Below are 24,263 nucleotides of genomic sequence, written 5' to 3'. Positions count from 1 at the left end.
GCGAAAGATAACTTGCCTATTAGATAACTAGTCTATTAGTTTCGCATTGATTAGTTAAAGCTAAAACTAGTTTTTAACTTTGTAGTATCAACTTTATGTCAAAAAGGCTTCAAAAGTTGATAACTAAAAAGAAAAGATCGCGCCTTGGTACACATTCAGCACATCTAACTACGGCAACATTTAGCGTTAAGTTCAAGAGATAAATCAGTGAGCCGATATTATGCTTTAAGAACCATCGACCCCAGGTTTTCATACTTAGAGTTCTGAGGTACAGGCATCCTGATAAAAGGCATTCTGTTTATTCCATATTACCATGCGTGACTGAAAACCCATTCTCCTTTTATATTTGTACGAGTTTTATATACCTTGAAACAAACAGTGCACTAAACTTGCCATTAACCGACGTCAAGCAATATTGGCAATATTATTCTTCCGTGCTTTCAGTCATGATCAACGTTTTCACTATATTTATCATAAATTACATGAAATAAACTTTGCAATCATAGTGGAAATTTGAGCTTGCTGCATATACCAAATATGAGGTGTAAATGGCAAATCTGCTCTCAGACAGACGTCGGGGCCAAAAAACAATTATCTCCTGAAAGGCCTTTTATTTTATGCGTTTTTAAATTTTTATTTATTATTATTTTTCTGTGGTTGCTCAACAATGTACATTTAAGACTTAAATCCGATTGTTATGAAAATTGTATGGCTGTATGATTAATCTGACAGGATTTGAAAAGTATCCCAGGGTGTTTTCAGCTGTCGAATGCACGAAACTCATGTTAGAGGTTTTATTCTTGTTTCCACTGAAAATTTGCATAATTGCGTCTTCTATTTACCTGCGTTAAGCTTGGATGCATAAGATTGATAGTTTTCCGGGCGTAACACGAAAAGCCGCTAAAAACATTCAACAAATCGATAGACTCCTTGACGGCACATTTAACACTATTCAGAATTTATTTAGCACTCCAGTGAATCCAGAATTCTTCAGCAAGGGGATTTTCCGCAGTGATTTTTTTTTGTGAATTACTATTCTGGTATATTTTGTCCATTGAGCACGTTGTAGACAAGACAATGAATTTCATAATTAATACTTAAGTGACGTCATATTGCAAGTGGGCTATTCCAAACGACTTTGGCCATCCTCACAATCATAGCACAAATCGTTTTTGATGTCCTTGCAATGCTAATTCCATGAAAACGAGTTTAAGCAATTAACGACAAAAGAACAAAGAACACATAACACCGTCGGTCAATGCCACTTCGTATCATGATCTTGAGTTTTGACTGCCACACTTACGCACGAATGAAATCATCCTTTCAATTTCAACACGATTGCCTCGGGCTCTTAAGTTGTTAGCGAACACACGACGAATTCGTTTTTCACCTGTCGCATTTGAAGATTGTAGTAGTGGATATTCAGGAGAGTCCAGATTCCAAAGGAAAAGTAAGCGTATTACTTCGGGGTTTTTTTTATTCAAGATTCGAGACGTTTCACCGCAAAAGCCGAAGACTTCTCTCATGTCCGTGTGACTGAAATTTACTTCGCCAACAGTGAGTCACGTACGTGAAAGAATACGAAGAGCTAAGCAGAGAGATTGCCTTAAAATGAGCAACAACACGACGGAACTCTCCCAGCGACAAGTTAGTTCCATTTCGACGGAGGATGTTGTTTTCGCAGTATTATACTCACTGATAGTTCTTCCAGGTATTGTCGGTAACAGCATCATAATCACCATCGTGCGCAAAACGCCATCCATGCACACCACAACAAACTATCTTCTAATGAACTTAGCCGTGGCGGATTTGCTAACTTTGTTACTCTGTCCTGGCCTTTATGACTTTGCTTTAACGTCAGTGCGTCTTCAAGGATTCACAGGAGATTTGATCTGCAAGCTTTTCGCGGGAAATGCTATTGTTCCAATCACCATCAACGTCGCTGTTCTTACAGTTTGCACAATTGCAGTGGAGAGATATCTGGCTCTCGTGAAACCTTTCAGAACCAAATTAAGAATATCTAAGGAATCTGTCAAATATGTTATAGCGTTACTTTGGCTCCTGGCTGTGTTATCTTGCATCCCTGACATTCAAGCCAATACGTTCGACATCATGTCTTCCAAGTATCCGTGTAAACGTCCCTGGAGTTTGGATGAGTATTTCCTTCACAAGCCATTCATTATTTTCACTTGCGTTTGTTTTGGAATCATAAGTTCTCTGATACTTTTCATTTGCTATTTTGAAATCGTCCGTGGTTTATACTTTACGCAAACAATTTTTTCAGAATCCACGACCACAGAAGCAGAGAGACAAGCAAAGAAACAATTGGCTCGTCTTCTAATCTGGCTTGCGCTTCTCTTTGCTCTCTGTACGCTGCCATTTGCAATATTCTTCGCTTTCCTTATTTCTACTGATTCTAGAACTGTGGCAGACAACTATGACATTTTGTACTTATTCCACAGAATTTGTAGGCTTTTGCTTTTTGGCAACTCTTTTTTTAATCCCTTGCTGTATGCGCTTCAAAGCTCTAACTATCGAGATAGTTTTAAGCTTCTTTGCAGTTGCAAGGTGCACTGTTGTAACTCTTTCCCAAATAATTCTGTCTATGATGTCAGCCTTGCTCAAGCTGCCGGAACAGTGGGTTATACTAATGGTCCTTATGTCTTGAATAGGATAGAAAATACTAACATTTGACAAGCAAATGGCGAAGCAATGTATAGTGACCCTTTATTTGTAGTCTAGACAAGAAGCAATACCATTTTATTCCAATCACAACTGTGAAAAGTCATTCCTTTCGAACCCAAGACATGCATCATTGGTGAGTGAACAACTTTCAATCTACAGATTCGTTTTCGCTAACTAACCTTTCTCAGTTTTGGCCATAACAAAATTAATATTCTTCAAAACATTTAAATGAAAAATAAATTCTATTGCGTGTTATATTCAATTTACATAAGTTAAATTTTTAATTGGTTAGAATAAACACAGGTGATGTTTTAAAAACACCTTATTGGGCTGCAAATGTTGATTTATGTATGCAAAACATTGGAGAACTATCTATTTTTACGGCTAAAAATTAAAATTGTAGTAAAAGCAAATTTTAGCTTTAGTTTTATTTTTACCGAAACTTTTAGCAAATTTTCAGTAAAGGACACTTCTGTTTTTAGGATTAGAACCTTTTCGCGCCTTTTCAGGATATGCTAAGATCATTGTCCAGAATGTGTTTGAACAGAAAGGACTTCTGTCAAGAAATGTATACTCAGGAGTCATCTTATTTCGGAGAGCTTCTTCACTCCGGACCATCCAGGATCCTCTTCTCAAAACTCTCGGACAGTTTTCGGGCCCAAGAAGTGTATTTTTCAAATCCGATTTCCATAAATGGTGGTAGTTTCTTCTGCAAACCATCCCTTTTTATTTCTTAATTGTCCATTGTTTTCAACATTTTAGCTTTCAGAATTATAAGATTTTAAAACTTAGTATTCAAAGCTAACAAAGATTGACTTCTGTTAATGATCATTTATCACCAAAGACACTTATCGGGCCCGGTAAGTTACCGGGGCTTTCGAGAAACGGGCCTCAGGGCCCCTAAGGCTAATGGTTTAATTGTAATGGACGGAAGCCATATTGGTACATGAGAGGTTTAATGAGATGCAAGTTGTATAGCCGGGTGCAGGATGGCTATAATGACATGCAAATGGAGACGTCTTGCCCTTTTCCTGTAGCCACATTTACAGTTTATAACACAAGTTCAACATACACTTATATCAGTAGTACCAAAGGCTGACAAATAAACAACAAAGTTACTGAATAGTTCGCGTTTTTTTCATTCTTTAAGTTATGAAACTTCTCCCTAGAAAAATAGGAAATGGCATTTCCGAGGCCCTAAAATTAAAAACTTTCTGGGGGAGCATGCCCCCACAACCCCCTAGAGGCTCGCGCCTTCAACGCGGCCTTCTGGTAGGAAGGAAAGTTTAAAAAAAGCCGAGAGACATCAAACTGGTAAAAGGTTACTAAAGAGAGAAAGGTTCAATTTCTTTCTTATATTGTTTCAAAAAAAGCTGAAAATTTTCAATGGTTGGAATATTTCCTCTGCTTCTGCAAAGCCAAATGTAGAATCTCGCAAGTAACAGAACAAAGTTAATTGCAGCTTTATTTTTGTAAGTATCAGGCTTCAGACCCAAGACGACAAGATTGTTAAGAAGACAGTCCTCGGATAAAAAGTTACGGTCGTTTAGAGAGGCAATAAGGTGTTTCCAGAAAAGTTCTATTTTGCCGCAGAACCAGAAAAGATGCATGAAATTTTCAGCTTCCTCATGGCAAAATGTACAGCTAATGTCATCCTTGTTTCCCATTTTGACTAAAGATACGTTTGTTGCCAAAGTTTGATGAAGGAATCTAAATTGAAATTCAATCAGTTTGGTGCTTTTGGTACATTTAATAGCAGTCATGTAAGCGTTATGCCAGATTAAATCACGAGCTTCTTGGAAAACCTTACTCCATTTCTCCTGACTAGAAATTTTATGGTTACATTTTAGTTTTTAACCGCGTTTGAAAATCATCGTAAAGATTCAAGTCAGTTTTGTTGCTATTTTACAACGACATATTGGTGATTTTCTAAAAAACTGCGTTATACCTCCCTTGGGGATTCCCTGACGTAGCATGCGCTTTGCTCTCATCGCAGCAAATTCTGTGCAACGAAGTCGCCGTTTTTTATTTATTTATTTATTTATTTTTTTTGAACAAGACTTGGGTTGGGGTTAAGGTTGCTGAACAGGAACACTAAGCAAAAACATTAACGCAAAAATACTTCAAATGTTGTGTCCTGTTTTCCCAGATCGCTTTGTGCCTTTTTAAAGACATATTTGTGTAAGCTAACTCAGTTTGATCTGTTCGGATGCTACAGCTGAGAGTCTAAACTGCAGAAAGTTTTAGGAATTGTTTTATCAATCTATTACATCAACACCATCAAAACAAATTATGGTAAATTCAACATTCGCTTTGCAGCTGTAAACGTTTGGAATCACATTGACGAAACGTTTAAAAACAAAGTCAAGTTAAACATCTTACAGTCTTACTGTTCATGAGTTTTCAGCTGGTATTTATTTATTTATTTATTTATTTATTTGTTCTTTTCCTCTTCTTGTTTTTAATGATTAGTCCATTGCTTTGCTCAAGCTCTAGTGCCAACCTTCCTTTTATATTTAAACATTATTTAGTTTTACTCAGCTCGATTACCTTTTCAGTTATTCTGAGTAAATGTTACCTCTTTTGTATTACATATTTATGTTGTTAATTAAGTTTAACTTTGTTTTAGAATTTGGTCATAAAGCTTGTTGTTGTTGTTGTTGTTGTTGTTGGAAACGGAATCTTATTTTCAGAATTTAGGAGCTGTTGCTGGTCTTACTAAAGCGGTGCAAGTTGACCTTTTTTTCGTATTCTTAGCGAGATATTTGCCCCTTCGAAAACAAAAGGAATTAGTTTATCAGTGTTACGAAATTTTGAGCTGACACTGCGCCGAAGGAAACTTTAGACTGAGAATTTCTATGACGATTAAGGCCATCTTGTTTTATATTATACATCTTAAATGATTTAGTCAAACTCTTTGTAGAATATTCTTTTCACCTGTATTAAAAGTCGAAACTAAAAGGCTGGGGGCTAACTAGAAAACTTTCCTTCAAAAACTCATTAATAAGTCATAAGCCCATTGACCTATCAAATGGTCAATAAAACATCACGTGCAGTGGTTAAACTCCTCCTTATTAGTATGCGGTGTGTAATGTTTTTCTCGTATGCTAATTTCCAACGTTCACAAAAGCATCATTGTTATGACCTCTCTTGATACACGCTTTTCCAGGAATGTTGTTGAAGCCGTTCAAAAAACTCGCAGCACGTGTTTTATTGGGTCCAAAAACCCCTCGGCTGTGCCTCGTGGTTTTAAATCCCGATAGAACACTGCTGCTTGTGTTTTAAACATTACAGTTAACTTAGCCCCCAGGCTCTGATAATACATTATTACAATTAAAATGTAAATTTCTTTCTTTTATTTAAACAGTACTATTTGCAAATTGTCATTAGCTTCAGAGAGCAAATAAAAATGATGATGATCCGAACAGAATAGAAATGAACCGCTGGGTGCCTCTGACGGGAGAAAAGAACAGTGTAATTAGTCGATCGATCATGCATAGTTTACATTCAAGGATGGTTGCTACTGGTGATTTACAGGGAAGTGTACAATAATGTGTTCATCAAACCTTCGGACTGAATGTTTTCGCGGTTAAAATAATGAGACGATTATGTCCGATTTTTAAAGTGTTTACGTGGAGAGCTTGCTTCGTATTTCAATATTGGGGTTTCCTTTGTTGCCAGATAAGCATTTGAGAACCTTTTACGCCAATCATTAATATAAGTAGAACTCCCCGCCCTCCCCGCCTTAGCACTTTCAACATGACATTTAAGGTACACTGTAAATTCGAAAGATTGTTCCAGTGCCAAAGAGCCCTAGAGATACTCTTTCTTTTCTGGGCCATTTTGGTCAAACCGCTCGTTACCGTCCATAAAACTTGAAAAATACTTTAGACCTTGGATGCACCTCAGCCTCGAAAAGTAAAACTACCCTATTCATTTGTTACGCGAGCTAAAGTAGTTCAATAAATAGTATGGAGTGAATGAAACCAATCCCTAGAAAAAATGACAATGTTGTTGCAGCCTTGTTGGTGTACCACAACAAAAGAAGCTAACGAGAAACCTTTTGGTGACGGTTCACCAACATGGTGGCGATGACGTCACGTACACAACGTGTATTACATTTTACGGACGAAAATCGAGTTTAACCGATCTTTTACATTCGCAGTCTAGGTGTTCTCATTTTGTTCGGTTAGTACTCTAACTTTCTTTAACATCATAGAGTCTGATCTAGCTACTAACGCTCATTAATTTATCTTGAGATTCTCTTCAAGTATAGTAGTTTCTAGTCACTTTTGAGTCATACCTCCATAACTCTGTGGCGGGTCGGTTTCAATTTCTGACGTAACCTCCTCTGTGTCAATGTTCTGAGTGTTCAAATTGTTCTGCCCTTTTTCCAATGTTTTCAATTCTTCATGTTCATTCAACCTATTGTGAATGTTCTCGGAAGTTTCTTTGTCTATTTGTTCATTGTCAGGCGTTATCATTTCGCCGCTGTGTTCTTCATCCTCTTTTTGTTGTTCCTTTTCTTTTTCTTCCAAGAGTCCTTGTTGTTCTTGTTTTTCTACTATTTCTCCTTCTTCCTCTCTCTCTTCGTCTTTTTGTCCATCCGTTTCCTTTGTCTCAAAACACTCATCTGTGTTGTTATCATCATCAGAATTGATATTGTCCACAGCATCCTGAACCAATTCGGATCCTTTCAGTTCTTCTTCTTTTTCTACATCTAATGATTTTCCTTTCGAATCTGGCTCATGATTAGTTTTCTCGAAATCATCATTAGCAGTTCGCATCGAATGATCGTGTCTCGCCGGCGAATCATCGTTATCAGTCAATGTAACGTCGTTGTAACCGTTCGCTAGCGCAGGAGAAATGAGATTCGTATCCGCATTTTCGGTAATCAATACATGGTCGGATTTCTTCGATCTTTCGGATCTTCCTTCATCGTTCTTTTCAAGTGGCTTGTCATCCACCACGCCCACATTAAGGTCCAAAGTGCTATCACCATTTTCCGATCCAACCACTTCTTGGCCGTCTTCTTCAATGCGAACATTGCTTGGCGAAGCTTGCGCAGAACGATTTGCTATTAATCGCAAGAAATCCAGATCTACTTTCTCTCCAGTGCTGAGTTTTCGTTCTGTGTTTCCATTTTCATCATTTGCTCGTGCCTTTTCCTTACGCTGTGGTGACTTTGCTCTCTCGTCTCTTGATCCACGTCTTTCAGCTGTATATCTCGCCGGGTATCCATTGATTGGAAGTGAATTTCTAGCATTCTTTGCTCGTACTGAGTAATCTTGGAAATAATCGTCCATTCTTCCGGGAACTGCAATAAAAAAACCAGCAATTTTCAGTCAAGTTTGGTTCAATGTTCAAATGGTTGGCCTCACTCTAGCCGGGAGTCATGGACAGTCTGATCTGGAGAGACTGCATTCTCGTCCCCAGAGCCCCAACGTTTTTTTTTTTAAATCGTTGAACGAGTGGCTCTGGGTCCATCCAAAAATATCTTTTTTTTTCATTGGCTGTCGAAAACCTGATGCGCTATAAGGTGAAAAATGCTACGCTTCTGCGCATTTGTCTTTACTTCGTAATACTGAGCAGTACTGAGCGATAATAATACTGAGCAAGCGCAATGGTAATTTACCACACTGAGCGTGCGCTACCGGATGTCGTGAAATTCACGACATCCGGTAACGGTTGTTACCAGGGCCCACAATCCAACCGCTGACCAGAAGATCGTAGGCTCTGGGAGCGAGGATGGAGAGACTGCGAGTTAAAGGGACTATGTCACCCCAGGCGCATGCGTGCGTTGATGAAAAACCCTGAAATCCTTGGCCCAACTTCTCCGTCGGAGAGTTCAGGAAGCTGTTTTCATCTGTTTGAATCGCGTTCATCTTCGGAAAGTTACCAGAATTTTTTTTATTGACAAACATTCTTTAGCAATTACAAAAACTGTTGCGATATTCTTGAAAGTTTTTGCAAAGGCAGAAAAGCAAAAATCCTGCAACAAGTTATATGCAAATTGGTCTTATTCGGACCCTACTGCGCATATGCCCCAGCTGACATAGTCCCTTCAATAATGCCAGGCGCCTTCCCACAATCAAACGGTAAATGATTTTGACTGAGCTCAATGTCTTTAAAAGCACTGCTGCCACGTATTAAATCTAATGGAACTATACCTCGTTTTTTAATTAATAATTTGTACGGGACCATTTGGAAAGCCATGAGTCAGTGCCTGTTGAAGTACTTACAAGTGAAAATAAATTCATTTATTTTCTTAAATTGTGCATAGTCGCCGCCCTGTATAAATTATTAATTTGGCAAGATCGTCAAATTTTAATCCTTTAAATAAGTGAAGAGGAATTGCCTACAATCTTAAAAAATATTTTAGAGCTTATTCCAAAATGGCCACCATTTTAATATTGTTTTGTTTGTATTTAAATTAGCCCTTCTTATCTCGTTCTCAAGCTCAAAAATCAAAAGAATATTTTTACCTTGAAAGGGGCAAGAAGGACTTATTTAAATATAAACAAAAGGATATTAAAATAGGAGCCATTTTGGCAGAAGGTTTATAAGGCTTATGGGATTATGCTTCCCCAGTGTAGCAGTAGGATGGTGCTGATCGAGAGAATTACCTGGAACAGGAAAGAGTTGCATTAAACTACTTCTCATGAAACTTAATAACTGCTATCATCAGACGTTGCAAATAGTGATCCTGCAGTGACTGGACAAAAGGACTCAGTAAACCTTAACCAACTGTTCCTGCTTTCAGGCTGACACCCATCTGAACCGGACAGCATCAGATTGGCTGGTCCCAGCAGAGCTTCACTCTGTTGTCCGTATTTAAGGACAAAGGACAAAGCGGGATGGCTTCTAAGAAACTATGGTGCTGCGTCGATGGGGAAGCGGAAAAGGTTTGGTTTTATCAACAGAGTTGATAAGGTGAAATAACTATAGAAAGAGACAAGGGGTCAACATGTACTCGTACAAGAAAAACTCTATCTTGACATTTCTCATGAATAGCTTATAGGAGTCCCGTGGCCCCGACACCACTTTCTCTGCGGTGCACCATCGGGCAACAAGTATCATTCTGGCAAACTAATTTCAGCCTCCGGAAAAAATTTTGTCCATAAGCTAAAGACGTAAAGGAATCCAAAAGCAGACTTTTCGAGCGTTAGCCCTTCACCGGAGCAACCGACACCTTATGCCATCTCTCCAAAGCGGACAGACTGCGCTGGTTCCAATGGTGTCCGGTTCAGGGAGAGTTGGAGTTGTATTTGTATACAAATAAGAAACTTCACCTTGATAAGGATCCTCTTCCTTCAAATCTTCCAGTTCTTTACAATACGAGGGCCTCCTACTCCCGCCTCCTGACATCTCCTTCAACATGCGGGCTCGCTCCACTTCCATGTCAGCTCGCCAAACAGCGGTCAGCTCCGCTCTCTCTTGAGCCATGCGCTGACGCCTATATGCAGCCTCGGCTCGCTGTTGGGCCGCTACTGTCACTCGGGACTCGGCACGAGTGTCTGTGAGGAGTAAACGAACAATGGTGTAAAAATTTCCCTTTCACATCTCAGATATAAAAGTATCAGCCTTTTGATGAGCTAACATTGAACCCGGCCGCTTTTTCATCGCCTTGTACGGAACGATACAGAAGCTCTTAGTTTGAGAGCAGAGAGGCCAGACCGATTCGGATGTGTCACTTACAGGCTTATCAGTGAAGTGGCCGGGGGAAATAGAAATTTCTTGGATAAAAGAAAAACTGTATCCACTATGAGACCTCGACTACAAATTGAACGAGGTTTATTCTAACGTGAGTGTTTTTGAGAACGATGTATTATTCAGTAAGTGACACAGGCAAATTCGATTACTTGTTCGGATGTTTAGATTGGAATGTCATGTGTGGCATATGCGCAATGGAATAGATGTGATGGTATATTTTAAGCCTGGTGAAAAAATGAGAACGATGTATTATTCAGTAAGTGACACAGGCATACAAAAAAAACCCTATCCAGTGCTCCTATCAGGAGTCGAACCTAAGACCTTCCGATTACCAGTTCGGATGCTCTACCACTGAGCTACAGGAGACTCGTGGGAGCTAAGGCCATTAAACTAGGTTCATGGGACAAACAGTCCCACATTTTTATTAGCAGGAAGTATTTTTGTTAACAGAAAATTCGGTGTTGCCACGGCAATGCGCGCAATATTGTATAATAAGGGAGGCGTCATATGCATTTTGGTTACCAAATCAACCAGGCTTCGAATTCCAACTATCGATTGAAATCTCGTGATTTTTTTAATGAAAAACCACCCAATAAAAGGAAAACAACGAAGGGATACTTCTCAAAACGCTTGCCATTGTCTTTTAAGTTCCTGAAAATGCTGAAATCGCTGATAATGGTAAATTAAATGCTGATTGCTCGATTTGTAGAATTTTGCTATGAAAGAATGTTGGTACGACTGCAAGCCCTGAAGGGAAAGTTATTACGCTTTTGAGTTATGATGTCTAAGCGGTAAACACTCGATGAAGAACTGATTAACTCCACTTCTATATTGCTATCAGTGTTGCTATGCCGTCATGTTGAATTACAGAGAAGTGTTTTTGAACGAGTCTTCAGCAAAAAAAAAAATAATTCTGTGTTCTTATGTAACCCATCAACAGAACATAGCGTGATGAGCCAATATCGCCGGTACATGCATGCTTGAATGCTTCATTGATGCTTTACTAATGCTAAAAAACCGGATTAATTAACGTCTAAGAGAAGCAATTTAATTTCTGCAATTCCAGCAGTTGGACATTATGGTCATTATGGAGGCTAATTGACTGTTCAATTTAATTTTGATTTAATTTTGTTTTTAATTGACTGAAACGGCTTGGAATAATTTTGGATAACGTGTTGTCTGAGATTTAAACTTGTCCCACCTCAGTCGTGTACTGTTTCTATCAATTTCTACCTGGTTTTTTTTGTGATTATTTACATTTTTGGGACTCCAAGTGGAGGCTTTTTCCACAGTTGAGGCGGAGGGCGCTTATTATAAATCGAAGGTGGGCAGGAGATATTGGGTATGCTCCTCTGCTGACGAGTAAGTACAGCCGGCACGCAAGCACAGCCCTGGGTTAACGTTTTTGTTGACATTTCTCTCAACTTGTTTTGTTCGTTGTTATGGTTATAATGATTATAAACAAATATCCCAACAACTTACTGAAGTTCAACGCGTTTTAAAAATTGACCTCTTAACAAAACTTTGTTACTGACGCTTTTCGACCTCATATTTAGCACAATGAAAACACAAGCTCGACTGCTTAGGAATCCTACGTAAAATTCAACCTTGCAGATTTTAGTAGCTGATAAACCTGGTTTAACTATAGACATGTTTCATGATATAGATGGGTTGAATGGAGCATTAGCAATCTTTTCAATTCAATGGAATTTAGTTTAGATGCTGTAGTGAATACAAATCAGTTTACCGGCTCAGCAAATCGGTTTAGTCTCTTTTAGGATCAATATTTTACTTTTTTTAAAGCGTGCGTGACTAACATTGCAGGGCTACATATACAGAAAAGACGATCATTTTACTAGCAATGTAGGAAACAGCCGTCGCTTTAAAGAGCTGATTTTAAACACATTCAGCAGGATTATATTAAAGTGGTCGCTTATGACTGGGGTTGCTGATGAGAGAGGGATCTACTACTGATTAAAATCAGCCATGGTGTACACATAAATCATGAACTCAAATCGACTCTGTCATCAATTCAGCAAACAGCTTTAAAATATATCTTATGCGGCCTTGTGGTTTTCTGATCCATTAGTCGTGCATTCTCCAGAAACGAACAATATTGAATAAAGCAATAATAATTATTAGGACCTATTAGCAATCAACGCCACCCGCCATTGAACCACATGACGGCCCAAAACGATCATGATATTGGGGTTTTCCTCGCGTTGAGGCACGATATTTTTCGTTGGCCAAATTATTGTTGATGTAATTGGTATTAAAGCTTTCCTTTTGTATTTAAAAATTGTTAAGCAAGTGTTTGGATAACAATTCAAATTTCTTTCTTTGGTTTTGTCAACTGGTTCAACTTCCTTGTGTTAAGATTCCATATAAGACCGTCCGTTGAAATAGCTAGACTTTTTTGTTCGCTTAAAAGTTCGGCCCCACTCCGTGATTTTAACAACGTTCTACCAAAGTATTGCCGATATCGCTGTGATTGTTTGGAACTCAACGAACAGTTTATACGACCAACCAAACCTGGCAGTTTACTCGACCTCATACATCGAAACACGGAAAAATATTATACAAGACGGACGAAACGTGCTGATCACCATTTTGATCAAAATACAGTGAAAACTAAATACCACCTTCACCAAAACAATACTCTGCACAAAAAACTAACACAGATGTTGCGACATATTCACGAATTCACGAATAACACATCGAGCTGGAAAGTTACATCTTACCTTTCTTTGGCGGGTACGAGCTTGTTCCACAACCCATTTGTTTCTGTATTCAGAAGTGAAATTAAACGTTTCGTTTCTCTGTAGTTCGACGTTGCCAGCGCGCGTTTTGACGTTCGTACTGAATTACTATCGTAGGCATGTAAACTAACCTTTTGTCAGTATGTTAGAGGCTGGATTAGTGATTGGGTCGAGTGGATAAGTGACGGCATAATAAATAAACAAAGCCCCAAAATCATTTAAGACTGTTATTAATTAGACCAGAAGAGGATGAAACGAAGGATGAGCATTTTAAAACCACTTGTTTTCTGCCCACAACATAACCGCTAACGGAGATATACGTCAACGCGGAAGATGTAGCGATGCTTCGAGACCGAACACTGGCCACGTTTGAGTCTGGCAAAAATTTAATACTAATTATAAACACTAGAATGGACCAAAATAGAATTCATGATGCGTGACGCTCGCCATGCAAGTAGTTTCAATTGTCTACAAATCTGATAAACAAGACAATTGAAAGCTTCCTTATCGCACGTTTTCAGTAACTAACTTTGTAGTCGCGTTTTCCTAGTTGTTTCACAATTCGTTGCCGTTTGATAAACCAACGACAATTGTCACAAATCAGGACGCGCGCGATAGCTAATCGTACATGACGTAAATAAATAATTAGCAAATTAACCATATTGAGCAGTCAGAGTTTTCCCTTTGTGCTTTGAGCTTTCTGTAAGGCATGCGTGCATGAATGAATTAATCGCTTTCTGTGACCCCTCACTCAAATCTCACAATATAAAAACGTTAGATTAATGGTCACGATAGAAATAACTGGGACAAGAAACCAACGTGCATTTTTTTTTGAAAGCGATATTTTTGTAATCTGACGCGGTTTGATTTGTTCTTAGCGAATTCCTTTGGTAAAAGATGTTACTAGTTTTCCACAAAAAGAAATTATTGGGCTTCTTTTGATAAACTGGTACATTTAACTGCTTCGTTTTGTCTTGTTTAGATTCTACAGAAGCAAAGATTGTCAGTTGTTAGGGTACATTGTAATCCTATTAGAAATCTGAAAAGGCCATTGAGAAGAAGAGCGTACACGCAGAAGACTGCTTGAGGCCATTCACCTTAATCTACTAACGACCTTGTCTAGTGACGTAAATACTTAATTGCTGAAAGGAAGTTGTGCTTGGGGTGGGGGGGGGGGGGGGGGTTAATGCAAGGCGTACAGGAATCGGCGAAGAAACAGTGAATGCATGCTCGTTTTCACAGCAAAGACGGATCATCATCGACCTCAAAATTCCTCTCAGAAAACGGATAATCAGACAGACAAAATTAAAAAATATTATCCATCTGAAATTTTAATCGTCCCGTTTATTTTTATTGAGAAAGACAACCCGTCTCCAGTGTGATAACGGCTAACGAATGAAGAACCAACCAACCGACCAACGAACGAACGAGTGTTTTCTCTTATAATAGAGAGCAGTGAAGATTCCTGTAAACGCCTTCCCACACGTTTCTCTTCCCATTCTTTGGCTTGGCTTAGGAGACTCTACAGGAAAGTTTGCTCGCAAATTAATGCAAGAAAAAATAACGACTAGTGTGTTTACATAACGACAATCGTATAAAATATATTGTTGTTGATGGAATACAACGCCACACCAATCACATTACATTTTTTTCAATTTCTTTTGTTGATTTAAAATATTCCACATCGTTAAAAAATTAGAATATAATTTAAGTCCTTAATTACAGAGGGGAACTTGACTTGATATTTGATTACATCCTGCCAAGTACGCACATTTTGTTCCTATTCAGAAGATTAAATATCTATCCACACATTGTGTCTGATACAGGAGTTCGGTAACAGCGTCCAAATTAAATACCAGGTAATAACGGTTAATTACCATATTTTCTGATGATTTTCCTTCTGTTTATTCAACGTTTTTTCTTTATTGAAAAGTTACGTTTTAAAAATGTACTTGAACACCAGGAAATTCAGCACCACAAATTTCCTCTTAAGAAAAAAATGCGCCACCAAAAGTAGTTTTTCAACTCTCTAGTAAAGGGGCACTGTCAAGGCGATTTTGCTGTATTTCGGTCAAAACTTATCAAGTATTTTACAAAGAACCCGGCCTGTAACATGAAATTGCTCTTTTAAGACCGGGAAGAAAATATTAAGGTTTTTTCTCCTACGAAGAACGAACTATCAGTTTTTTTCACCGACTCCAAAATACACAGGAAGAACATGAAAAAAATGGCCAACTTTCTCAAGTTGCAATCCACTTCCATCCTAGCCATCCGTAGTCAAACATAATCAATAGTAGTTTCTGTGCACTGCTAGGGTTATTGTTAACAAATCTCACCCATTATTTGAACGATTCCATCAAAACAAACACGCTTTTTTGGCTATTCGTAGCAACACAAAAAATAGGTGACACTGCCCCTTTAACGCTGATGCAACTCACTCTTGTGTTTGATTAAATTTTTTAAAAAACAACCAGGACCACCCTTCCCGAACGACCATACCCTAAAGTCTGCTAAAGTTGCCAAACTTGCGACCTCCAAAAAGCAGCAATAAAATTTGATGATTGTTAGTGCCGCAACCCTAACCCGGGTAGCACAGGTTTGGTTTCCCGCGCGCGTAGGGTAGATACTTCGATATCGGAGCCGCAACCTGCACGAGAAGAGCCTGTGGCACCCAGGACAGGTGAATCCCCAAAGAGCAAATCAACAGAGACTGCTGAATGGCTCCCCAAAAGTAACGACTCTTAGACGGTACGGTTGGGTGACTCCGTAAGGCAGTCTGAAATATAAGCGACTAGGAAAAATATGAGCTCTTTTTAAAAATTTTTACTGTAAAACATCACGTGATGAATACCTTGTCAGCAGAAACCCACCGTGCCGAAAAAGATGGCGACTGGTATAATTAACCATAATTCTTAGCATGCGAAAAACCTTTAAAACGCTCGTATAAAGGCATGGAAAGGTTCTTAAAACTTCAAACCTAGAATACCCGATGTTGTTAGTACAGGGACGAATTTCGCAAAAAAAAATATGGCTTTCCATGTGCCTATTGGCTGTGTTAGGTTCGTAAGTATTGTAGTAAAATGTACGGCAGCCATCTTTCACCGGATGGTGGGTTGTGCGATATTTCCACATTTGTCTCGGCCTGCTTCGCGATAGTTAAAGACTGTTAATGCGAGATAATGGGACGTTACTTCCGAAACGTTACGGTATTATGGCCTCTGGATCCTTTTTTATTCATTACACCCAATCAAGATGATCACAAAATACAGTTTCAATTGCCTCAATTATTACGTACATCCACTGCTAGTAAACTTTACAGCTTTGCTTTGGGTTTTCGTGACATGGCGGCCTTTATCATTCCAGCGGGTTTGTCAGCGGGCATTAAAATCTAGAAAATAAAAACAATTATGCATTTCTAAACGTTTGTTCTCTTAATAAAGTACAATGTTTCAGAAGGCTGTCTACACCAGAGCTAAATGGTAAATACTGCAAAAGCCTATAAATCCAATAGCCTTGGATGTTGTTGCTGTTTCCGTCAAAGATAATTTTTACCGGATGAAGTTTTTAGCCCTTAGCCCAACCTCTACACCTGGAGGACCAGGAGACTGACTTCCCGGCTTGGGAGGTTCTTCCAGGGTTATAAACCCACCCGCTCCCCGCCTCCAGTATAGCTCTTGAGGTCAATGGAACACACAATCCACTCAGCCACGTAGAAAGTAGACTTGCTACAAGTCGACCTCGCGAGTTTGGCGAGCAGAGCGAGCTTTTTTATGAGCTTCTTTAGACCGCGAGCGAGCGACGAAGTCGCGAGAGGTAAATCGGACGAAGGACTTTTTTGAAAGTCTACGTAGAAAGGGATCAGTCTCAGTGAGTGGTCTAGCCTTGGATGACGATTCTAAATTACCTCCACAAAAAATACAAAAAAGACAAAGCCACACTGTGATCATTGCATCATTGTAACTTTTAGATTTACTATCGTTTTGACGTATAATCTTGTATATTAATTATTGTCACTGAAAAGCCCTTTTCATAATATATGTACTGTGGCCTCGGTGGAGGTGTGGGGGTGTAGCAGTTTCCGCGTTGGACTTAAGATCTGAAGGTCGATGGTTAATAATGTTTCATGTTGTAGAAATCGGGGTAAGCCTCACAAACCAACTGGGCTGGTGTACACCTTTTCGCACACTTTGGCCACCAGTCCATACCCTACAATACTAGACAAACTAAAATAGATTTGTTTATCGTAAGTTTACCTCATCTTTGTTTGTCATTCCAAATGGCGCCATGTTAACAGTGAAATAATGAATATTAGGCATCGCCATCTCTACATAACCAATCTATGAGAAAACAAACAAACAAAAACAATCTTTAAGAATCAATATTAAAGTTGACAGATCAGGATAAAATATACATATGAAATCCTCTTCCTAAGAGATGTGTACATCTTGCCTCTGATTCTCTTAGAATGAAGCAACATACAGCACTGCACATGCAACTCAAAAATTATACTCTCCCTCCTCCTAAATTGAATGCAAGGCCATTGCAGCACAGGTAATTTGATTTCAATGTCTAACATAACTGTATTAAGCAAAACCTTTCTATGTTCACAAGGCCCCAAAGGGTGTCCATTTACTAGAAATGCCTTTGAACACACTATCAACACCCACTGACTTTTAGAAGAAATTCCTGGAAAAGGCACCGAGCATGGCTCCTGTACACAAATCCTTCCTAAGGATATCTGCCGTTCCTTATTGTAGTGGGGAGGTTTACATGCACCACATCCTGGAAGCTACAACAGCTCGGACTTCTGCCCCTGGTGGGTTCAATCTTGCTGGGAGGGTTTCAGGTGAAGCACCAGGCGAATACAGCACCTGGCAATCCAGGTTATTTAAAAAAAAATCCAGGTTAATTAAGGATGGTGCCTACTAATACGGAAGTATTTTTGTGCGGTTTATGACTATGTGGGAACAACAGATCTTAGCAACGGCTATTGGAATCTAAAAAGAAAATTGAAGGTAACCGCACATTTAATAATTCAGCAACAATTATTTTAAAAAGCTGTAAAATACAAAGCAATGTATGGTGTTTTTCCCAAATTGAAGCTTCACTACCTCTGAAAAACACATATTCATCTCTTCATTTTGGATACCAAGAGCACTTGCTTAGTTCTGCTTTCTCCACATAATTTTAAGCCGTGCAAAAATATCCCTGTGTTAGTAGGCACCATCCATAGGGAAACTGAGTATCTTAAGATGCGCAGAACGTATGCGCAGTAGCAAAGGAAGGCACCGTCCTTAACACTGGGTGGGTTTTGTAGGCCAAAAATATGAAGTGCAATGCTCTACAGATGACGTGGGTAACACCTCCTGGACAGGTTTGACAGTATTTTGATGAACACTGACAACCTTAAATGACTGACCTGAGGAATGCTGTTCAAAATCTTCTCTTCTGCTTTGTACAAAGTGTTCTGCAACAAGGGGCATACAAACAAAGAGCACAAATGAAGGGGTGCACGGAATAAGGCCCTCAGTGACTTTTGATGTTAGGACAAATTCTCGTTTTGTTTCACAACCGAATACAAGGCAATTTGGAAGGAGAATTTAGCAATTTATTAGAAGTCACTTATGGCTTTTTTCCAGGCACCCCTTCAAATATTCAAAGGTTGAAAATGTACAAATTAGAATCACTCATGAACTAATTCCCATTAGCCATAAAATCTGACAATGAAGAGTCAGCGTGTGAACAAAACGGCAGTAACAGCAAGTGTAAATACAGTAAAAACAAAATAGAACAGTGACAACAATTTAAGACCTATGCTAAAATATCACTGCTCAATTAGCTGGCCAGCAGGAAACTCGTGTAGGCTGGCAGGCATCTTATCTTTAATGTTCTTTTTAAAGGGAATAAAAATATTCAGATATTGAGAAACTGTGAAGAATTATTGATGTACAACAATACCCAAGCATGAAACTGAGGTTTGGATGAAGTACAACAAGAGATAAGAGATTCTCAAGCTTGTGATGATAAAATGAAGCATTAAGCAGGCTGCAATGCCCCTGCAGGTGGTCTTATTAGAAAACACTATCAGCAGCATCTTCAACTGATTTCCGCATTCTGTTGCTGTTTGTCATTCCTGTTATTCAACGTTTGCAGGAAAGCTATGAATCTACTTTAAATACAGACACAAGTTTTTTTTTCTTTGTATTAGAGCCGGCACAAATGCTTGGTCTATAAACAGAGTTGATAATATACCAAAGGCAACGAGATTTGAGTGTTATAATGTGGGCAGACTCACCTGCACTGAGGGTGAATAGACACCAGTCTGGGGTGGACCAGCAAACTCCTCCAGGATTGTGTTCTTTGCAAAATTCCTTCGAAATTACAGACAGTCAGGCTATTATTATTTTACTATTATAACAAAAACCTGCAGTAATAATGTGCATGATGACAAGATTACATCAGCACATCGTACTTCATACTAATTGTCTTTTGGGCTGACAATGATTAAAATAATGTTCGTTTTTGCTACATTTAAGCTCGTCATTTAACATGCATTGCAACAATACTCATCAGCATTAATATTGAACCACTCAAAATTATCATTAAGGCTGAAATTTGACCAATGGACACCACACACATTCCTCAGGTGATGTAAAATGAATTTTTTTTTAACACAAGCTACACCTAGACATTAAATAAATTAAAATAATGAAGGACCCAACAGTTTGGGATTACCTTAACCTCCTCAGAAATTCAGATTTAGTCGCAAAAAAAATTACAGTTTTCTTTTGCAAAATGTCAGCTCACAATTTTGTTACACTGCAAAACTAATGTGTTTCATTTTCCAGGTGGCAAATATGACGTTAAAATATGAAAAAAGATCAGCTAGAATTTTCATTAAACCAACAACAGCTAGTAAATTTGGGGAATAAAATTCCATTTCCAAAAACTTTCTGCAACTTAAAATTCAAACTGTATTAACTTGCACAAACATGTCTTAAAAAGCGCAAAAGCCTTGTACTTAAAACATTCTCATTGGGTGCCCCTGAATGAAATGAAGCATCCAAAGAAAAGATAAGAGCAGGGGGAGCAAGGATGGCACAGTGGTAAGAGTACTCGCCTCTCATCAATGTGGCCCGGGTTCAATTCCTGGACTCGACGTCATATGTGGGTTGAGTTTGTTGTTGGTTCTCGTCCTTGCTCCGAGGGTTTTTCTCCGGGTACTCCGGTTTTCCTCCCTCCACAAAAACCAACATTTCCAAATTCCAATTCGATCTGGAATCCGACGGCCACAGGTTTGTCAGTCGTCAGACTGTTAACTGTCACCCTCGTTAAACAAAGTTGATTTTATTTTTATTTCATATCTGAACACTGTCATCTACTTACCAGCAGCTATCAAAATTTACGCCCTTTGTGGTATCAAACTGGTATCGGCAGTACACTTTGGTACAGAAGGAGCGATCAGTGGATTCTGGCAAAATGGTGAACTTGTCTTTGCAAAACCCTGCAAACGTAAAATATGGTAATTAATAAAACAACGCATTCTTTAGATTGTACAGTAGTTGATTCATTGGTAGTCTTGTAAATCAAGTATTTAAATAACCTGTAAATCCTGATTGAGTTGTCTTGAGAATTCTCATTTCCTTGAGGCCACCTGACATATTTGGCTCTCCTGAAAAAAATTAATGTGAAAAGGCAATATGAGTTGACTGAATTGTGTGACAACAGTCAAAGGGTTTTAATGTAAAAGAATTGTACAGTGTAAGTGACTTTTTTTGCATTGAAAACCAAACCAAATTGCACCAAATAAGCTCTATTTTGACACGGACTAGTTATCATGCAATCTCGGATTTTGTCCGAGTTTCCCATAATGCAAAAACTTATCATGACGTTATTTCTAACAAAGACTTGCTTTGGAGGTAACTTAATGGTTGTGTGTTTAGTTTTTGAGCACAAATTCTAAAATATAAACAAGAAAAAACCTTTAGATACTACTTTTCTTTATCATAATATGAGCAACCACACAAAAAGGCACTGATACAGGTCTGAGTCTGAAATGATTTTTGAGCTGCTCTCGGCTACATGTATTGATTATCATGCATTTATCATTTTCACCAACTGTATATATTATAGGATTGTATTGTATACTTTTATATTGTAATGTACTAGTTAGGTGTCCCCAATTAGTGTACATTCCAATACACTAGATGTTATGACACAATAATAAAGTTCTTAATATTTTTACTTAGGTACTTGCTCCATTGCAATAAGCAACAGCTAGTTTTATGTGGAACAAAATTAGTTTATTCATTTATATCATTAAATGATATCTGTACTTGAATCAGCACTCTGTCAAACACTCCATTTAGAGTCTCTGATATGCACTACAGTGTATTTCCCATAAGCCAGCACTTTCTGTGATCTCAGAGGAGATCACTCAGGAGAAATTCCAAATGACTGTAAGTAATATTCAGAGGAAACAAAAATAAAAAAGTATGTACATACCTCCTCTGGCTTGAGTAACAGAACAGAATCTTATCACTTCTGGACTGAACACAAAGGCATGAGCATGCTCAACTCCTCTCTAATTGAAAGGCAAATAAAAATACCAAGATTGACCATTGGAAAGATTTTTTTCAACTGTAATTATTACTTATTTTCACTCATTCTATATTTTTTTAATTGTACAATTCCAGGAAATTTCCATAATAATTAAAACCCAATCGTGTTTAAAGATAGCCTACCTTCATGTACCAGATCCTCCTAACTAATGACTGGTGACCATAAACAGTGCATTTAAACACTGTCATTTGAGGTTGACAAGTTAATATCGTGTTGCATCTCATTAAAAACAAAATTAGAGGACTGGGAACAAGTACATGTATCACAACTTTTCATCATTTGGACTTTTCAGCTAAAACTCTGACAGTTGGTTGGATCGTTTTGATCATACATTTTCAGTTGTTTATATTAGTACTAACGGACAAAAAACAACAACAAGATATAAATGTGAATAAGGGAGTTCTAGTGAGTTCATATGTGCTAGATGCCTTAATGTGACAGCACGATGCTGTTAGTGAGCTCACATGAGTCAGTACATGACTGTGTAGCTGCACGATGCGGTTCCAGTCGATACCCACAATTTGACCCTTGTTCACCATAGAGTCTCCAGTAGCTCAGTGGTTAGAGCATCCGACTAGATCATGGAGGGTCGTGGGTTCAAATCCCATCTGGGACTCGAGTTTTTTTCCAAGTCTTCGTTTGCCCCTTATTCACATTGATATCTTGTTTATAATAGCTCCTTTATAATCTCATCAATATGACATACTCATCTCCCTGTAGTCCTTTTTAATGTTTTTTCCAATAGACTGTTCAGATGATAAAGATCAACGACCAAGTTGTGAGTGTGGTGGACTAATTTTTATTTACCTGCTGGATGCGTTTCCATGGGGTTTCATCAATTTCAACAGATACTTGATCTATCTACAATCAAGGTAAGCAAAAGGAACAATGTTCATTTACTTTTGCCAACTAGAAAAATAAAGCTATCTATCCTATTGTTCTTGATTATTAACTACAATTGTATTTATCTAGCAAAAAAATTATATAGTAAGGAAATCTGGTTTGACAAGCCAGTTAAAAGATAAAGCTCAAGCTCTGATTAGCATTGTAAAACACAATACCTGTTTGTGTGTTGTTAAGAAGTGGTTGCAGATGTGGACGGCAAACTCCTCAATAGTGTTGAGCTGAGAGAAAACAACAACAATTTCTTATTAAAGGTCTCATATTTTCTTATACTTTAAAGATCTCAAATAATGCGATTCTGCAATTAGCCAACAAAACACTTTAGAAGGGGTGCGTCCTTCTCTTCTATAGGATCACCCCATGTTTAGACATTAGTTACATATTTGTGTAATTTTTCTTGCAAATTGCTTCCTGATAACATTAAAAATAACATGCAAAACAAGTTACAGTAAACATTACACTGTGTAACATACTAGAATGCTTAAATTAGTAAATGTATCACTGGATGTACAATACATGCACATGTATCTTGCAATGGGTTAAGACATTTTGCATTGATTTTCCAGAAAGTGGAACATGATTTTCCATTCTGCAACATCTCTTTTTGCCTGTTGCAAAGTATTAATCTGTAAGACACAGTGGTATAATGATTGAAATGTTGGACAGCAGATCTGAAGGCGTTTGAGTTCTTGTCTCTGCCTTGCAAGTTGGAAATTTTATCCAGATGCATGCATACCAGTCATGTACCATTGACAGTGGTCAACCCTGTCATGACCTAACATGACATCCAGGGGTAGTAGCAGTTAGTCCTGCCAGGATGCCATGACCTGGAGCCTCTAACTCTCAAATGGTGCAGTTTGCCCCCAGGTTTGATTCCAGGCTTTAATAGTATGAGAGATAGAGCCTCCGGGTCATGGGCTGGGGCGATCTGCTGCACCGTTTGCAACGTCTCCAATAGGACAATGCTCTTTCAACAATTTTTTTTTCTGATCCAAGGATGGAACAGGAGTGCAAAAATCAGTGCGTAAGGGAAAGCCGGAAAGGGTTGCTTTAAAGAGATGCAACGCCATGAATCTTGTCACGTATTCTCCCAAGCAGCCTCAAGTGATCTTGCGCAACTCCTTTTATTTGAGTTATTGCTTATCGAGTCGCGGTAACTCGACGATCAATCATTTTCCTAAGGTCTAAAAATGCCAGGATATTAAATAAAGCAACTCAATAATCTTACTTGGTGTTGTTTCGCTAAAGCATAGACGGTATTTTTCTGCGTGTCGGTGGGCACTACGCTAGCGTTGTCTCCGTACAAGTAGTCGTTGTAGTTGTTCAGCTTGAGTTCTGTTGACACTTCGATTTGCTTGATACCGTGGTATTTTCCACTGCGTCTGATCTTGAGGAGACGCACGCCGGTCTTTCCGTAGCCGGTGAAGCTGGGATCAATGTGGAACGAGCTGGCCATGACTAATAATATTATGGTGAGTTTTCGTTACAGGGTCAAGAACAAGATCGAACTCGAGTGTGTCGGTCGGAGCCGGCCACATCGTGTCAGCGGCGAATAGAGCGCGAAACTCATCCTGGGGACGA

The 24,263-nt window shown here is 38.6% G+C and overlaps 3 protein-coding genes across 3 annotated transcripts; 1 reads left to right on the top strand and 2 right to left on the bottom strand.

Moving 5' to 3' along the window:
* The first annotated feature begins 745 nt into the window (after nucleotides 1-745).
* Nucleotides 746-4,658, top strand: LOC146461921 (QRFP-like peptide receptor). Its single transcript, XM_085086257.1, has one exon. The coding sequence runs from the start codon at nucleotides 1,612-1,614 to the stop codon at nucleotides 2,692-2,694; it is 1,083 nt and encodes a 360-aa protein (XP_084942383.1). The 5' UTR covers nucleotides 746-1,611; the 3' UTR covers nucleotides 2,695-4,658.
* A 1,360-nt stretch (nucleotides 4,659-6,018) lies between these two features.
* LOC146461920 (uncharacterized) lies at nucleotides 6,019-13,514 on the bottom strand. Its single transcript, XM_085086312.1, has 3 exons — nucleotides 13,140-13,514; nucleotides 9,978-10,202; nucleotides 6,019-8,002 (listed from the first exon to the last, which is right to left on the bottom strand). Exons 1-3 carry the CDS (start codon nucleotides 13,174-13,176, stop codon nucleotides 6,972-6,974), a joined length of 1,293 nt encoding a protein of 430 aa, XP_084942438.1. The 5' UTR covers nucleotides 13,177-13,514; the 3' UTR covers nucleotides 6,019-6,971.
* Nucleotides 13,515-16,358: 2,844 nt separating this feature from the next.
* Nucleotides 16,359-24,198, bottom strand: LOC146461919 (uricase-like). The gene is made up of 10 exons (XM_085086305.1): nucleotides 23,911-24,198; nucleotides 22,841-22,903; nucleotides 22,587-22,640; nucleotides 21,663-21,741; nucleotides 20,761-20,829; nucleotides 20,544-20,661; nucleotides 19,453-19,528; nucleotides 18,577-18,624; nucleotides 17,411-17,494; nucleotides 16,359-16,545 (listed from the first exon to the last, which is right to left on the bottom strand). The coding sequence occupies exons 1-10, from the start codon at nucleotides 24,136-24,138 to the stop codon at nucleotides 16,471-16,473; spliced, it is 894 nt and encodes a 297-aa protein (XP_084942431.1). The 5' UTR covers nucleotides 24,139-24,198; the 3' UTR covers nucleotides 16,359-16,470.
* Between the last annotated feature and the right edge of the window lie 65 nt (nucleotides 24,199-24,263).

The sequence above is a fragment of the Pavona decussata genome, unplaced genomic scaffold, assembly GCF_977016875.1.
Source record: "Pavona decussata unplaced genomic scaffold, jaPavDecu1.1 SCAFFOLD_193, whole genome shotgun sequence".
Taxonomy (NCBI): domain Eukaryota; kingdom Metazoa; phylum Cnidaria; class Anthozoa; order Scleractinia; family Agariciidae; genus Pavona; species Pavona decussata.
Note: the sequence above shows the minus strand (reverse complement) of the source record. Positions and strands in the feature narration are given on the sequence as shown.

Coding starts and splice junctions, on each gene's coding strand:
- LOC146461919 (XM_085086305.1), bottom strand. CDS start 24,138: ATGGCCAGCTCGTTCCACATTGATCCCAGCTTCACCGGCTACGGAAAG. Junction 20,830..21,662: donor TGTTACTCAAGCCAGAGGAG/GTATGTACATAC, acceptor AATTTTTTTCAG/GAGAGCCAAATATGTCAGGT. Junction 16,546..17,410: donor GAATGACAAACAAAGATGAG/GTAAACTTACGA, acceptor TTTATTTTCTAG/ATTTTAATGCCCGCTGACAA.
- LOC146461920 (XM_085086312.1), bottom strand. CDS start 13,176: ATGGGTTGTGGAACAAGCTCGTACCCGCCAAAGAAAG. Junction 10,203..13,139: donor CTCGTACCCGCCAAAGAAAG/GTAAGATGTAAC, acceptor TACTCCTCACAG/ACACTCGTGCCGAGTCCCGA. Junction 8,003..9,977: donor GGAAGAGGATCCTTATCAAG/GTGAAGTTTCTT, acceptor TTTTTATTGCAG/TTCCCGGAAGAATGGACGAT.
- LOC146461921 (XM_085086257.1), top strand. CDS start 1,612: ATGAGCAACAACACGACGGAACTCTCCCAGCGACAAGTTAGTTCCATT.